At 30.7% G+C, this 16,916-nt stretch overlaps 1 protein-coding gene across 2 annotated transcripts in view; it reads left to right on the top strand.

The window, feature by feature from the left end:
- LOC123698410 (gonadotropin-releasing hormone receptor) overlaps positions 1–16,539 on the top strand; it is a 47,980-nt gene extending 31,441 nt beyond the window's left edge. The window contains exons 2-6 of one of the 2 annotated variants that reach the window (XM_045645025.1): positions 3,543–4,238; positions 8,411–8,594; positions 9,162–9,358; positions 10,583–10,701; positions 15,722–16,539. In XM_045645025.1, the coding sequence (XP_045500981.1) occupies positions 3,579–4,238; positions 8,411–8,594; positions 9,162–9,358; positions 10,583–10,701; positions 15,722–15,851 (1,290 nt within the window). In that variant the 5' untranslated portion in view covers positions 3,543–3,578 and the 3' untranslated portion in view covers positions 15,852–16,539. Of the gene's footprint in view, positions 1–3,541; positions 4,239–8,410; positions 8,595–9,161; positions 9,359–10,582; positions 10,702–15,721 lie in introns of those variants that run through there. The other variant, XM_045645026.1, reaches the window with a different exon arrangement.
- Positions 16,540–16,916: the final 377 nt, after the last annotated feature.

Raw genomic sequence — 16,916 nt, 5'->3', positions numbered from 1 at the left:
TATCCCATATTTTAGTAATCTAGTGTTTTAAGAGATAAGCGCTTTTAATAATATTATCTATGCTTTTAGTTTGTATGCTGTATTCCCATTACATTTTCAGCATTAGATATTTCATTTCGTACGCATAAATACCTTTATGTATGAATATTGTAGAAACAATCAACAAAGGCTCAGAAATGTAGCAGATGAATATCATCAATACGGGTATTAATTAACCACTATTCAATTAAATAATGCCTTAAATTATCTAATACTACATCCCTTTCAGCTAAAACTATTGAAATATCTTCTATTATTTTGAATTATTACAGCTGTTTTCATGCAATGTTGAATAGGAAACCTGCTACCTACATTAAATAAAAAGTATCAAACATATTTTATAATTATTTTTCTTTACATGTAAGTAGTTTTCTACGAAAGACAATGTTTGTTTTCCCAGATCTTTATCGCTTAGAGTGCTCTTTTACTTTGGCACTGTTATAATATAACAGTACCAAAGTAGCAACTATAATATTATTATAGTTGCTATTACTGCCATTACTTGCTATTAGTCCAAAAGCAAAAAAAAAACGATAAAATATTTCGCGTCAATTTGACCTTCATAATATCATAAAGGACATTTCTATATATAATCTGATCAGATATTTTCATCAAAAGTGGATTTGAAAAGGCCCAACGACCACGCTGGTTTTAGAGAGAATCAAAGGGAAACTAATTCGCACATAGAGTGCAAACTACCGCCACGACGCATGTAACAGCTTGTAATTATTCCAGACATGTTTATACAACACGATCTATTCGCGCGTTAAACAGAACTGAATTCTACATAATGTATTTAGATACGCACTAGAATCTAGATAATGCATTTTAATCGTTTTGTCTTAGTGCTACAGCTGTTGTATACATTGAGAATAATAGTATCTACTACGTATGGAGGAGACACCACGAACAAAATCTGTGCGCCATTTTTTTGCTCTAACTAAGTTTTAAAAATTATTATCTAGTTAGGTACTTACCGATTAAAGTTATTCCTTTACACTTTTTCGTATTATTTGTATTATTTGTGCAATATCGTAACACACACGAAGGCATATTTGATGCGTTTCACTTTAAAACAAATAAAAAATGAGCGTGCAGTTACCCCATAATATGGCGTATGTTGAGCGGAACATAAGTGATGTAGGCGGTGTCGTCTCAATATTATGTATATATAAATGGTTGTATAATGCTATTTTAGATATTACCATCTATTCTCAGTAGAATAACGATTTAGCAAACATAAAACAATAATTGATCTAGAATTTTACCACTACATAAGTATATAGCATACTCTCATTCCCGATGAATATTCGTCCTTACGTATCCTTAGATCTTTAAAACTACGCAATTGATTTTGATGCGTTATTTTTTGATAGATAAAGTTTTTGTATGAAATTTGTTGAGTTTAAATAACGTGGACGGAAAGCTTGTAATTTTACAAGCTCGATCTCAAAATATTGTCAAGCATACTCCAGAGGAAATGGGAAACCTCAATTTAAAATATACTGAATCTTTATAAAAACCGACCCTCAATTTAATTGCTGACGATCCAAATCTTCATTAATTGTCTCTCATTATCGTCGATATTACGTTTCTGATATAACTTCAAAGCAATAATGAAAACGCCACAGAAACAATATTAAAGAGAAATATTCTTCCTCGAAATGACATACCAGTAAGTGTTGGTTAAAATGGATAATTACAATATTATATTTACTTTCACAATCAAAAAGTCCCCTGCGAAGAATGGCGCGTTCGTAGAAAAACGGAACTGACAAATTATTCCGCATTCATCAAGAATAATTGGGTTTCAATCTGTACATTGAGTATGTATTGTATTTCCAGTCCGTATAATTTTTATCCATAAAGCCAATATCATTTGTTTCACACGACACCCGGAGAATATTAATAAAATGTCGACGTCTCTATCAAAAAGTTATGATGTTTACTTTGTTTTGTTATTACTATAGCTGAGCAGAATTCAAATTACAAAGAAACTTTTGAAATATGATCACGACCAAGACTCAGAGAATATACGTATTATTTATGAACAAAATATATGAGTAACTAGCGGTCCGCCCCGGCTTCGCCCGTGGTACATATTAACGTTTTCTCTACATAAGAACCATCCTCGTACTTCAAGGAATATAATAAAAAAAGAATTATCGAAATCGGTTCAGCCGTTCTCGAGTTATGGAATTACAACGAAAAGTGGCATTGATTTTTATATATTAGATTCGACTTCATTCATTAGTTGTACAACAGTATCAAAACTTGCTGATAAACACATCAAAGCAATCCACCGAACGGTATGTATTAAGGCTAATGTATTTGATACACCATGAAATAATGATAAACCATGGATACTCATAGTATCAAATGTGCGAAGGTTAATGCTGCATGCTGTTTATTGACCTCGTTTGTATCAATACAGATAAAAGATGCGAACTCCATTGCACTGAAACACGTGTAAGAAATACTTATGAGTTCAATACGTTTAAAGTGAAACACCAATGAACATTCAATTGAAGTCAATGAAAAAATCATGCATCATATATATGATATACAGACATACATAAAAGACAATTTTTCATAGTTAATTTAAATCTAAAACATCATATTATGCAATTTCTAGAAACGAATAATACCATCTACTCAATGACATCGATTCCTTATGTACATATTATTCAAGCTTAAGATACATTAGGGAAAAGGAATTTGAACACATATCTTCAAATAAGCGAGTTCAGAATTGCGTCAAAAAGAAATCTAAAACTTTTTTTTACATTGACATGTTATTCTATTCTCGTGAGTAAATCCATTTCATCCTCCATTTGGATGAAAACGAGTTAACCGTAATAAGCTTGGGGTAAAAATTCAGAGTATCAAAGCCTCGATTATTGTTAAATGAAAAATGTTTGTCATGAAATTGTCCGAGCGTTTTTTCAGAAAGTTTGAGAGTCTAAAACGTTTCGAATACCATGTTCCCTTCAACCAAATTACATTTCATATGAAGCGCTTTGCAAAATGATAATTATGGTTGAAATATATTTACATTAAAACCAGAGAATGTTTAATTACAACAGCATGAATATTTAAAAATCTGTTATACATTTGGAAGTTTTTAATTAAGAAAAATGTGCTCAAATGCTTTACTCTCGTTTAACATAATATTTCAAAATTATATTTTTGTAATAGAAATATGTTTACTTTTGGACAATCACAGTAAAAAAAAATAAAATAACAATCGTTAAATTGCAAAATTCGTCTTGATAAACCTATTTCAATTAACTGTTCGCATACAAGTAAGATAATTGTCGAAATGTTTGACATACTCAATTTGGAGCAAATTTCATTCATCAAAGAATTTAATATTCTGTAATATCTTTTAATGGCCATAATATAATAAGCCTGAAACATTTTGAAGTAAGATTGTTATGCGAACCGTACAACTTCAGAATTGATTCACACACGCTGAATTTAAATAATAACGTTTGTTCCAGATTGCCGTTCGAGACACTGATTACGTATGACGAAACATGGGGAGCGTCGGCAACAATACCACATTATATGACGAACTTCTCGATCCACGGGAGCTCACCCTTCAAAGAAAATTCAGTAACATATTGATGATCACAGACGCATGGCCCGTGGAGAAGTGTTTGGAGTTCAACTTGATAAACAATACATCGAACGAGGAGTTTATGAACAAGGTCTTCGTATATAATGGCACGGAGATTATGTGTTTAGAACACGCCCCTATATTAACGCCGAGCACCATAATGAGAGCGAGCGTCCTTTCTGTAATGGCTCTGTTATCTTTCTTGGGAAACTTCGCTACGATGATAAGCGTACAAAGAGGAAAGCGCTGTCGGAGGCGGGCTAGGCCGTCATGGACTGCTATATACAGCCTTATCTTCCAGCTTAGTGTGGCTGACTTGCTTGTCACTGTGTTTTGTATAGCGGGGGAAGCGGGGTGGTCGTTTTCAGTGCAGTGGTATGCAGGGAATGTGGGATGTAAACTGTTTAAGTTCTTACAAATGTTTGCACTGTACTTGAGTACATTTATACTGGTTCTGATTGGTGTAGATAGATGGCTAGCGGTCAAATATCCTATGAAGAGTATGGCAACTGCAACAAGAAGTACCAGACTAGTTATTGTTGCGTGGATCTTAAGCTTCCTATTAAGTTTACCTCAGGTAAGCTTGTTTTATTTTTAGGAAAAGTAATATATTATTATTCTAAGCAAGAATTTCATTATATAAACATAAACGAATTTGTATTATCTAATAAGAAAGTCTACGGTAGACTTCAAAGTTCGTATGATTAACAAGTAACAATTTATTCATATAAGATTAGCTATAATATGAAGAGAAAAATATTCCGACAGTGCAAAAAAACATAACGTTATTATAATTTATATATTTAAATTACTACACATCAAAAATCATCACTTAGGTATAACATTTCTATATTTCTCCAAACAAACACATAAATTAGGTTATTCGAATACGATTTTGCGCACTGAAACTATAATTTTATACAAAGTAAATAAGCAGATATTATATTATTATAGAGAAAAAAAAACACTATAAAATACAAAATAAATAAGGTCAAACTGAAAAGGGATATATAAAGGTAGGAACAGGAAGGTGTCACGCAGTACCAAATAAAAGGATCTAGTTCAGCATAATGTGATGTCAGGCTGCTAGTCATCAATCTTCATGTTTGTCAATCATCAATGTAAAATACCTGTAACGTAGACCTCTTTTTCCATCACAAAGTAAGGTTATTTTTATTCAGGAATAGGTACTTAAATCCTACTGTAATCCTACTGTTTGGCTTTAATCTTTAGCAAAATAGGATCTTTGTAGAATCACGAACAGAAATCCAATTTATATCAGTATTTGTGTTGCTTATGTTCTATTGTGTTGGTTTGACGGAATGTTAATTATAGTTCAGGATACATCGCCCATTTTTGCAAGTGACTACTATCAAGCTGATTTTCCGTTTGTAGCTTTATTTTGATGAGACACCGAATAATTTCGTGTACGAAACTCTCGATTGTGGTAGCTAACAGAGATAACAAGGATAATTTTTTTTGATTTGATGGTTCTCAAATATTTATTACGCAATTTGTAGGACAATATGTCTGTTGAATTATATAAACATTAACTAAGTGAAAACAAAAAAATCAGCTTGTTAGTAATCATTTATGATGACCTCGTTATCGATATACTTTGGAAAGGGGGACTCTTTGAACCAACCATAGATTTTGTAGGACAAATATTTTTTCGAATAATTTAGGTAATTATCTTGAGATTGAACCAAAAAAAAAAATTCAGTTAGTAATAAATATTTGAGAACCATCAAATCAAAAATTTTTATCCTTGTTATCTCTGTTAGCTACCACAATCGAGAGTTTCGTACACGAAATTATTGGGCGTCTCATCAAAATAAAGCTACAAACGGAAAATCAGCTTGATAGTAGTCACTTGCAAAAATGGGCGATGTATCCTGACCTATTACCAGCAAATTATGACAAAAGTTTTTACTTTCAAACGAAACAAAACATAACCGTAACAAATTTAAAATTCTGTGGTGAAACATTTTTTGTAATTTTTTCGACGAATGACGAAACGTACGAAACATGCCATATTTTTAATACCAGTTATGTTACAAACGTTGTTTTGCACGTTTATACTTTGTAATATAAAGCTGAAGAGTTACATTGTTTGTTTGTTCCAATGCGCGAACATCAGGAACTATTCGACCAATTCTTTGGTACTAGGGGCGAAGACGGGGTGGACTATTTAATTATAATAATGAAGGCTACAAATCATATGGGTAAAATTTTTAAGTCAATGTAGACAAATGTAGATAACATACTAATTTTATTTATAAGTGTGCTTAATAATTTTCCAGAAAGTAGTTTGCATAGAATGCCGACGAGGCAATTATTACGCCCAAGCCTGTTTTATTGTTTTCCATTGAAAATATCTGAATGAATTTTAGGATAATTAATTTAACCCTGAGAAGTTTTACCATTCCCGGTACTATTTTGTTTAGACTTGACTTATAAAGAGAACCTCTAACTGACTTGTAAAGTATGAATAAATTAAATTTCTTTGTAGGTGAAGGAGTGGTACAAATTATGACCTTGAGATACTTTTGGAAGTTGTTAATTTTCCTTAAGGCGGGGTATTTTTAAATAATAACCCTTGCAAACCCGGAGTTCAATATTACGCAGTCCGTTCGCATCTTCATATTTCAATGCGTAGATACCCATATATGTTCACTGCAGAATGAATAACAGAAATTAGCTATCAATGTATTATTTTTTGTGAGATATTTCACATTTAAATACTACCACAATACAACATTATGTGTGATTATGTTCTTAATACTAAAGTGAAGTCATTTTAAATGGTAATTGATAATTGAATGTGGTAATGACCGATACGACTAATTTATTATCTTAATATTCATTTGTAAAAAAGCTTAACTTTAATAAACATTAATAATTTTATAACAAGATATAAAAATTTAAAACAGAATCTACTCGCAACACTTTAGGCTTCAACTAAGTCCTGAATAAATGGACAACAATAAACTAAGGCGGTCAGCAAAATTGCTTCAAAGCGAGTAAACCGTAAGCTAGAAATCATAAAATAAAAAGCAACACTAACAACAACTTTAATTTAAATACTGAAAAGATTATATATTTAAACCGAATTTAACACGAAGGATCGTGAAAAAAAATAATAGCTATAGTTCTAATTTAATAGTTAGCTCTCTTTATAATTACTAGCTATGCCCCATAATTTCGCTCCTATTGGAATTAGCGTTATAATTGAGTTATCTTACACTGTAATCATTTTTCTAATCAGGCCCGTAGTTCCTGAGATTAGCGCGTTTAACCAAACAAACAAACTCTTCAGCTTTATAATAGTAGAGTCTTATACGTATTTAAAGGAAATCTTTGAAGTATATTTTTAAGAATTTATCATTTTTATTAACGACTACCTTTGAGCCTAGCAACCAGAATAAAAAATTAAATACGCTATAAAATCATCAATAGATAAATGCTATAAAATATATAAAAATATAATATGCTAGAATAGTTTTCAATAAAATCTGCGGTGAGTTTTGTCGTTTCTATACAGGAACATTAATCTTTCTTTTCTGAAAGTCAGAATTGAATAGAGGAATATCTTCAATGTTAAACGAGTTTAGATGACAAAACGATTTACCGCCTCAATGGTTTCTTCAAGCCTTATCATTGGACCAAATAATGTAAAAGCTAGATCAGATTGTGGGTCGGTTTACTAGATATTGACAAAACTATAACATAATATTCCCATCTTATCTCAGTTTTAGTAAACTTAAGTTTAAATTTCATGCAAAACCTTAACAAATTATAAATGGTATATTAAAATTATAGCTCAGTATTGCTTAAATCTAATATGAAACTTTGGTTTAATTATACAATGTACAACAATATGGTTTTGTATACCGGGGATATAACAAGTATTAATATGGGACACGTAAATGAACAATCTTAGGTTAGATGCATTATAAGGCCAAAGTTCAAACAAATATGAGAAAATCTTTACTGGATACTTTATATTGTAATCTTTATGTATTATTTATATTTTACGTATTTATTAAAATATTTATTCAACACAATCTAAAATAATGATACAAGCTAAACTATAGGATAATATACCTACCTATTTTATATTATAATGCATATTAAACAAAGATTAATATTATTATTTTGAAACTAAATTAAAAGAAGGACAAAGAAAAACATAACATAAATGAAGGTAAATGAAATAATATTATCAATATCAATTCATTATTCAAATCCATCATTCATTTGTATAGCCTACCACGTGACACTTTAATTAGCTGTATAATCATTATAATGGTAATCGGAGTCGTTTATTTTATTTTGTTCTGTTTGTTATCAAAATTTGATTTTATTCAATAAATGTTGATTAACTTACTAGAAATTAAGGGGCCATAGACCGAAATTCATGTTTCTAAATGATGTTATTTTCAGAGAAGCTCTTAAGCATCATTGATATTTATGCAAATTTTTTATAATACTGTAAATAAAATTGTAATAAGAACGTCATTATTGGATATTGTTCTAACTTTGAAAATAAAAACAAAGTAAAGAATAGGTACCATTTCTACACCATTGTTGTAATTAGTAGCGTACCTTTTTAATGTTAATACCGTTCGTATATTTTATTTGATTTATATAAAATAATTTAAAATAAAGCTTTCAATGACTTAATTCATATTAAATCCCTTACTCTCAAATTAAAAATTATTATTCTAAACATATTTTTCTTTTCAGACAATAGTATTCCGTGTAGCCAAGGGTCCATTTGTAGAAGAGTTCTACCAATGTGTGACACACGGCTTCTATACAGAGAGATGGCAGGAGCAAGCATATACCACATTGTCTTTGGTGTTCATGTTTCTACTTCCCTTGCTCATACTTATGTCGACGTATGTGTCTACTGTTAGAACTATTGCCAGTAAGTTGTTTAGATACCTTTTTTTATAGTGGGGAAATCTTCCAAAGATACCCACGGCCCTCGGGGAACGAGCCATGGGTTATGTCGGATTCTTACCGACTAAAACCCCACTGTGTTCCTTCGAGCCGCTTTAATGATGGGGCCGCGGGTATTGATTAGAATTCTTCTTAGATACCTGCCATTTAATACTACTAATGAATTAATACCTTCTATATATTATATTTAGGAGTTGAATGATTTAAATGGACTTAGAAATGATATTTTGGATCTATTCATGTTGTCATCAAAATAGATTTCGTAAAGTGAGTTGGATTGGAAAGATTGCTTTTTAAATCAGTTATTAAGACGTAAAGTTTGTTTAAGATGTTCTGAATCCAATACTAATATAGCTCTGAGGATTCATTTGTTAGAGATCAAAGTGTAAAATTAATTTCTGAGCCTTCGTCGTGTACTATAAAATCTCACACATATTTCTTCCATTCCATTTAAACTGTTCACAAATTACAAACTAAGTACGACTATTTTCAAACTAGAATATAAGTTGGAAATAAAATATTATATTTTTAGAAAGCGAGAAAGTATTTCAACCGGAGACTCGTCGGGAAAAATATCTAACGCCAGATATGAACAGGAGAAGACTTATCGATAGAGCCAAGATGAAATCTCTGAGGATGTCAATAGTTATCGTCGCCGCTTTTATAATATGGTGGACTCCTTACTACGTTATGATGATTATATTCACATTTTTAAATCCTGATAAAGGTGTAAGTAATTTTTTTTATATATTTAGACGTAGATGTTTATCAATTTGCTAATAAGAAGGAAATACATGTTTTTTTGTTTGTAATAATAAACTCAAAAACTATATAACCGATTTCGGATATTCTCACATAACAATAATACTTAGTAATTTATAAATTATATTTTAAGCTGCATTTTATTTTTGTAATTACCCCGGTTAAGTAGACAGGCTAGTATCACAAATGAATTCCACCACACAATATCAAGTTAGGTATATGAAATCTCGTTACTATATAGAGAAACTGTAACATACTTAATCCAAAATTAATGTATTTGTCCATCAGGAATTTAACTAATTTTACTTTTGTAACACTTATCTGCTAGCTAATAAACCAAAGTCAATCAATATGCCCCTAATTTGATAGAGAAATATTTTTCATAATTGCGAAGTCAATAATTCCAAATTGGAACAATTCAATGAATACAGTTTAACCTTTTGTAGTCAAAGCCATTTCTGTGTCACTTTATCACTACGGGAAAGAACAATGAACACAACAGAAATATAATAAACTTCGTTTTCATTTTTCTCTCTTACGTTACAAAGCTAGAAACGTATACATTTTTAATGTTTTCTTTATGGAAACGATATAATGTAAAAATTTGATAGGTTAAATTAAAAGGAAATTCTAGAGAATTCCATATTAATTACACTAGTTTTTCCGTGCAATATAAAAACTATATATAAATAATTTATACCATTGCATTGTGATTGTGTTATTCTTATTACAAATCGTTCTTGACTTATAGGTCGTGGCTTTGGTTGTTATAATTATACGTTTAGTTTTAATTGTTTGTTCTTTTTATCTTTGCAATGTAATGGACACTTTAATAAATTACAGTATAAGCTATTTTAACACTTTAGTAATATACGGAATAAGCTGTTTTAATAAATTGTTTGCATAGATAATGTAAAATTTTAATAACATAATGTTATCTTTATGACACCGGTAAAATTGTAAACACAAATTATTAGATATCACTTCCACATCATCGATAGCACTTTTCAACGTACCTTTGTCTATTTTAATATAAACAAGGTCAGATTTTAATCGCTTCATAGTATAATATTGCCGAAATATTTTCATCCTAATACGTTACGTGGGTCGTAGGTACTTGAAATTAATCCCTTTTGTAGGATCATTTATAACATTAAAGTGCTCGCCAGTTATTTTAATAGTTTTTTACAGCTCAGCGAAGATTTGTTATCGGGGATATTTTTCTTTGGAATGTCGAATAGTCTAGTCAACCCCGTTATTTATGGAGCTTTCCACTTGTGGCCGAGAAAACGTTCCCGTAATAGTGATAAGTAAGTACATTACTTCTCTTACATTGAATGTATTAAATTCAGATACATGTGTTATATTTTCTTCTTTTGTTCCTTTGTATTTGTTTAGTTTAAAATTTCTCCCACTAGGAGGAATAGTTGAGGTAAAAGGTTGCGTAGGTACAGTTTTCAATAATATTTCTAATTTGTTATTGTTAAACTGAGTCGATACATATCAAACTCCGGTAAGTCCATTCTAACAGAAATGTGGGAATCGAGGTATTTTTAATAACTTAAAAAAACAATATGTTTGGACCTTTATAATTTATGACGGATATAATATTATAATACATTAGAATTATTTTTACGAAGAAAAAGAAATGTATTACTTGATGATTATACCACAAAATTAGATTTAAATCTGGACATACAGGCGTTTGATATGTACCAGCAAAACTTACCGGGTTTTGAAAAACATCATCTTGGACTTACAGGAATTTGAAAAATTTCTAATGGACTTACAGGGATTTGATAGAACTCAGTTTTGGGACGTACTGAGGTGGTGGAATTGGGTAGATAGTTTGTCGCGTTGTAAGTATTGGACATTAAAATAAAATATGTAAATTAAAAGATACAAATTATTATTATTATTAACCTTCATCATCCCACTGCTGGGCAAAGTGAGGGGTCAATAAATCAAAACGGTTGAAAAAATCTCAGTTCGGCCCTGGGCTTCATGGCTGGGAATAACTACTGTGCGTGTGCTGTGCGTCTAGTTTCATTTATCTTTTAGCTGTTTTCTGAGCCTTGTCTGTTTTAGCTTTTGGTATTGTTTTTTTCCTTGCTTTGTCTAGAACCACCACCTCTATAGTAAAACTGTTTTCTTCCATCATTTATCAATTAAAACGATTTATAAGCATTGGTCACACGTGTTAGCTTCAACAAAATTGAGAGAAATGGCAGCCATTTTAGTGCCATACTGCGCTGTGATTGGTCGAAATGGACTTACCTAAGTTTGATAAACCACTGTCGACGGACATACCGGAGTTTGAAAAAAAAACATTTACTTTAAACCTTATTTTAATAGAGATACGATTGACTTACCTAACTTTGAAAAGTACAGACTGGTTTAGTTTTACATTTCAAAATTGGCGCCATTGTTATCTCAATTTTGGCGGGGAGTGGACTTACCGGAGTTTGATATGTATCGACTCTTACTAGTCTCTGCCATTATTTCTAAATACCTATGATTTAGACGTTACTGTATTAATACATTGATATAGTTGCTGCTATATTGCTATATTGTTTTTCAATCTGTCTGTATTAAGATTTATTTGACACTTATTGCAATGTATTGCAAACGTAGTGATTTAGAGCTAGCGCGCACGAGCAACTTTGTCTCCACAACTATTTTGTCTCTCCACCCATGGGCTAGTATGAAAGTGCGCGCACGTAGTGACGCAACTCCCCATACAAATTGATGGGAGAGACAAAATAGTTGTGGAGACAAAGTTGCTCGTGCGCGCTGGCTCTTATCAAACATTTACATACTGCAGAATGCTTTATAATTTCACATTATTCCAATCATTCATCCATTGTTATCAATGCAACGGAAATACTGTGTTCATTTAATTTAATTTTGATTAATATGTGATAAGAAGAACTATTTGTTTACATTTTAATTATATTCCTTAGTAACAACTTTCTTGAAATACATTTATTAAAACAGTTGAGTAATTTTGAGATTTAATAAATATTTATGATATTGATGATGTCGCAGACGTAACTAAATACTTGAAACAATTTGTACAAATTATTATTCTGAACAATTAATTTCGTTAGAAATCAATCTAAGTGCCATAGCCCTTTAAACCACACCTTAAAGAAAATTATCGTGCCGTGAGATCACGCGAACTACAAAGGCGTAAACTTCTGAAATACGATTATTTCCTTTCATATCACTTATATTAAAGTACTTTTGATGAAAGGCCACCATTAAATAGAAATGATATGGGTCCATGAACAGTTTGATAGGTTTAATGTAAGCTTAAGTGGGTGGCCATACAGGCAAAGGCGTCGTCGTTTACATGACAATAAAACATTTCGGTATAGAATGACGACTATCATTTTCACGAACGCTGAATGTAAATGTATCTAAATATAAACAATATCTAAATTTAACGCTTGAAAAGATAACGATTGTTTGATAGATATGGATTTACAAATAAGAAAGATAAATTGAAGCTTGTATGTATACTAATATTATACAACTGACGCGCTAATCTCAGGAACTACTTGTCCGATTTAAAAACTAATTTTGATGTTAGATAGCCCATTTATCGAGGAAGGGATGATCACGCTAAGACCATCTCGAGCGGAGCACTGCGGGTAAAACCGCGGGGCACAACTAGTTACATAAAAGTCCCTTTCAGAAATTAACTTACCTTTTTAAAAATATATCCTATTCTTAGACACACTGCCTTATACAAAGAAAAGTCGGTAACATTTAATACACAAGCAATGTCAGAGTACTTGTAAAAAATGGTTTATTTAGTACGGCACATACAGACGTGATCACATCGTGGTTAGTTCCATTTACAATTCTTTACTTAGGATGGCTTAGGAGCTTTCCACACGCGTTCTTGGGATTAACAAAACTCATATCGTATTCTTATTGTAATATTCCATCCCGCATTTTCTGGGACTTGGCAAGTTCTTTCTCTTATATTTACAGCTTTTCATAAATTATTAAAAGTAATGTTAATAATCTCGGCAAAAACTTTGTTGTTTGTCGTTTAATGGAGAAGATGGAAAATAAACAAAGAATTTGATTTTATTTCAATGAAATAGAATATGATTTCAGGTGAATATCAGATCATTGTTGTTGTATGATTGCTATGATATTGCGAATTATTCCACTAAAATCTAATTTCGTGGTCGTTTCGTTGGCCGCCTCTTTGGTACATTAGTTGACGCGTGGGCGTAGGACCGAAGGGTCCTGGGTTCGATTCCCGGTGGAGACGAAGAAAAAAATGTCTCAGTCTGGTAGGACACATAAGGCTGATCCCTTGTCCCTAAAGAAAGTAGATCAGTGAAACAGATGTATGCATAATGCATCTGACCCTTACCCCACTAGGGGGACACGGGACTTCACTTTATAATCGTTTCAATTATATACCCTTGCACAATAATTTAGGTATTATTCGAGCCAAATCGTTAGCAAAACGTCTTATAAACAGCTTTTCAGTTCGATTAAAACTTTACTTTGACTCAAGACCTTTAGTTAATTATTGTTCCATTTATGTAAATAACGAAACCAATTAAATAATATTGTGGTTTTGTTTTACCTTTGAAGCAATATCCTTCATAGTTTAGAGGACATTATTGCAATTACCCAAAATGTTCACATGAAAATATAGATAGTTCATTATTATTTGGTATGATCATCATCATTATTGAAGTTCAATCCACAAATTTTTAAAATGGGCTATTAGCTCATTTTAAGATAAAAAACGTTGCATTTAAATATTGCATGTGCTAAATTCTCATGATGTAGTAAAATATAACGAAGTACTTATTAACCATACAAATTGCCATAGTTATAGAATCAGCGGTAAAATAAAAATTCCTTAAACTGTTCAGTACAAATAAAATAAAGGTATCCAACTAAAATTTGAAACTGAATAACTTAAAACTACGTAAAAGCGAGGTAAGTTGGATAATAATTTAGGTATTATTCGAGCCAAATCGTTAGCAAAATGTCTTATAAACAGCTTTTTAGTTCAATTAAAACTTTACTTTGACTCAAGACCTTTACGGGTAATAATTGTTCCATTTATGTAAATAAAGAAACCAATTAAATAATATTGTGATTTTGTTTTATTGTTAAATTTTCTGATATTTAATTGTATGATTGAGAATGCTTTTGAATTTGATGATGTCATCTCAAATTTTCCCACTCTTATATATATTTTTATTACTGTGCCTCCCGGTTTTGCTCACATTGCTCCGCTCTTATTGTGTATGCTTGTATAAGAATAGAGACTATTAATAGCCTTCCTGGATAAATGTTATCGATTATCTAACAGTGAAATTATTTTTGAAATCGTTACGGAAATTAGCGCGTTCAAGAAAATAATCAAACAAACTCTTCAGCTTTATAATATTTATTTATTATAATATTGATTAGGTATTTATTATTTTATAATATAACGAAGTCATTAAGCTAACGAACCACCAAAAGGAACGCAAAACGGCGTAAGTGATGATAATAAATTATTTGCCTTACCGCGAAATTTCCAGTTTTAATCGGATCGGCTGACCCTGTCAATTAACTTAGACAGACAGACTGACAAATTATAGAGCAATTACTATTAAAATATGTTGTTTAGCAAGAATACTCTTATGAGGAAAATAAAACTGTTAAACGTTTTCTTTACGCTACATAACCAAATCTTTTTGTGATTTTTATTCATCATATTTGTTGAATTATCCTAATTTTTCACGGAGATAAGTGGAAGGAAATATCTGAGACAGGAAAATACTTATCGCGTTTTGAAATTTACGAGCGAATAAATTTGAATTATGTTATGAACATAAAACTTGTAATCTAGAAAAAACTTGAAGTTAAAATGTTACTCACGCTATTTTTGTATAAATATGAAACGAAATTTCTCTATAAAATGCTGAAAATTTTTGTAGCCTCGTAGCAGCTTTCTTCGTTCTCTTACGTTAAACTCTGATACAAAAATTAAATATTAAATACATTAAATATTAGCACACTGATTTCTTAAACTGTGGAATGAAAAAATATTTTTGTAATAAAAATTTCACAATTTTCAGTGCCTACTTAAAGGCGCAACTCTTATAATATGTTTGTAAAAAAAATCGTGAAATAGTGTACCTACCTAATTCTTTTTATTTAAATTATGATATCAGGATCATATTTGGGAAGTTAAACTTGACAACGTATCTTAGTCTAAATTAAATCTAATCTCAATCGTAAATTCCTAAACCAATAATTATGTTTTTATCCAAACATTAATATTAATTTTATTTTCAGAGAATCCGGTGGTCACCATGCCTCCATTTTCCGTCGTGGCGAACAAACTTCTTCAGTAAGACTCACCACGATCCGATCTCTACGTTCCTCAGCGAAATATACAAACGGACAGAACGTCAGTCTTTTATAACAAAACGTTAATAAGCCACGTGTTGATCAATGGACAATTCGCGAAGAAAGCAAGGAATGTTCATAGTGTTTGTAAATATTAATTTATTCCGTGATTTGTGCATAGAATATTATAGTTATGTGTGTGTGTGTTTAGTATTAGTGTTTTATACGTTAGTATATTGTTACCTATGATAACATATTATTATCTATGTGAATATTAATAAAAAACGATAAATGTAAATAAAAAAAGTAGAAGCCAAGAAGCACGAAAATCATACATTTGTTTAAAACCATCTTTTATAATATCATAAAAGTACTTAAACATAATAATTGAGGTTAACTATTGAATAATTCAAATTACTTTCTTAAAATCAACAAATACGTAATTTATTGAATAATTCTAAGAAAGTTGAGATACGATAAATAAAAACACTGATTATACTGATATTTAAAACAGAAGATGACTTGCGGAAAATAACCCTGTAGAAGAAAATATGTAACTAAATGTTATCAATGTATTTATAACTAAAAATAATGATGGAAAAATCTTGTCCTAGAAATAATTGTAAAGATTATAAATTATTAAATTTTAATGTTAGTTTATTAACAGTTTTGATAATGTCGATTGTTGCTATGCCTAAATGTATGCGATTTTGTAAATAATATGTTTAATGTATATAGGAAGGTAATTATTGTAAATTAACATGTTGCCATGAATAACTATTGCTATTGTTATTGAAATAAATAATACAATTATTTTTGAGTTTTATTTTATTTTAGTAAAACTTATAATAAGTGTCAATAGATACTGACATAATGAAATTCCTATCAAATATTGAAATTTCCTTAACACCAATCCCAAATAGATCCAAACAGTAAACAGCTTTTGCACGACTGAATTATTTCGACAAAAAGGCAATAAACAATGAAAGACTTTGCAAAGAACTGTTTGACTTGTCACTTTGTTTACTTGCGGTTCAATATTTCAGTTGTGGGTCCATCTTTAAGACTTTCTTGTTCCAGTAAGACTTTTAATGTAACAAGGTGAACTTCACAATTAATTTTGGCTGTAATCCGTGTGTTC

This window comes from Colias croceus, chromosome 16 (assembly GCF_905220415.1).
Source record: "Colias croceus chromosome 16, ilColCroc2.1".
In the NCBI taxonomy this organism is placed as follows: domain Eukaryota; kingdom Metazoa; phylum Arthropoda; class Insecta; order Lepidoptera; family Pieridae; genus Colias; species Colias croceus.
Note: the sequence above shows the minus strand (reverse complement) of the source record. Positions and strands in the feature narration are given on the sequence as shown.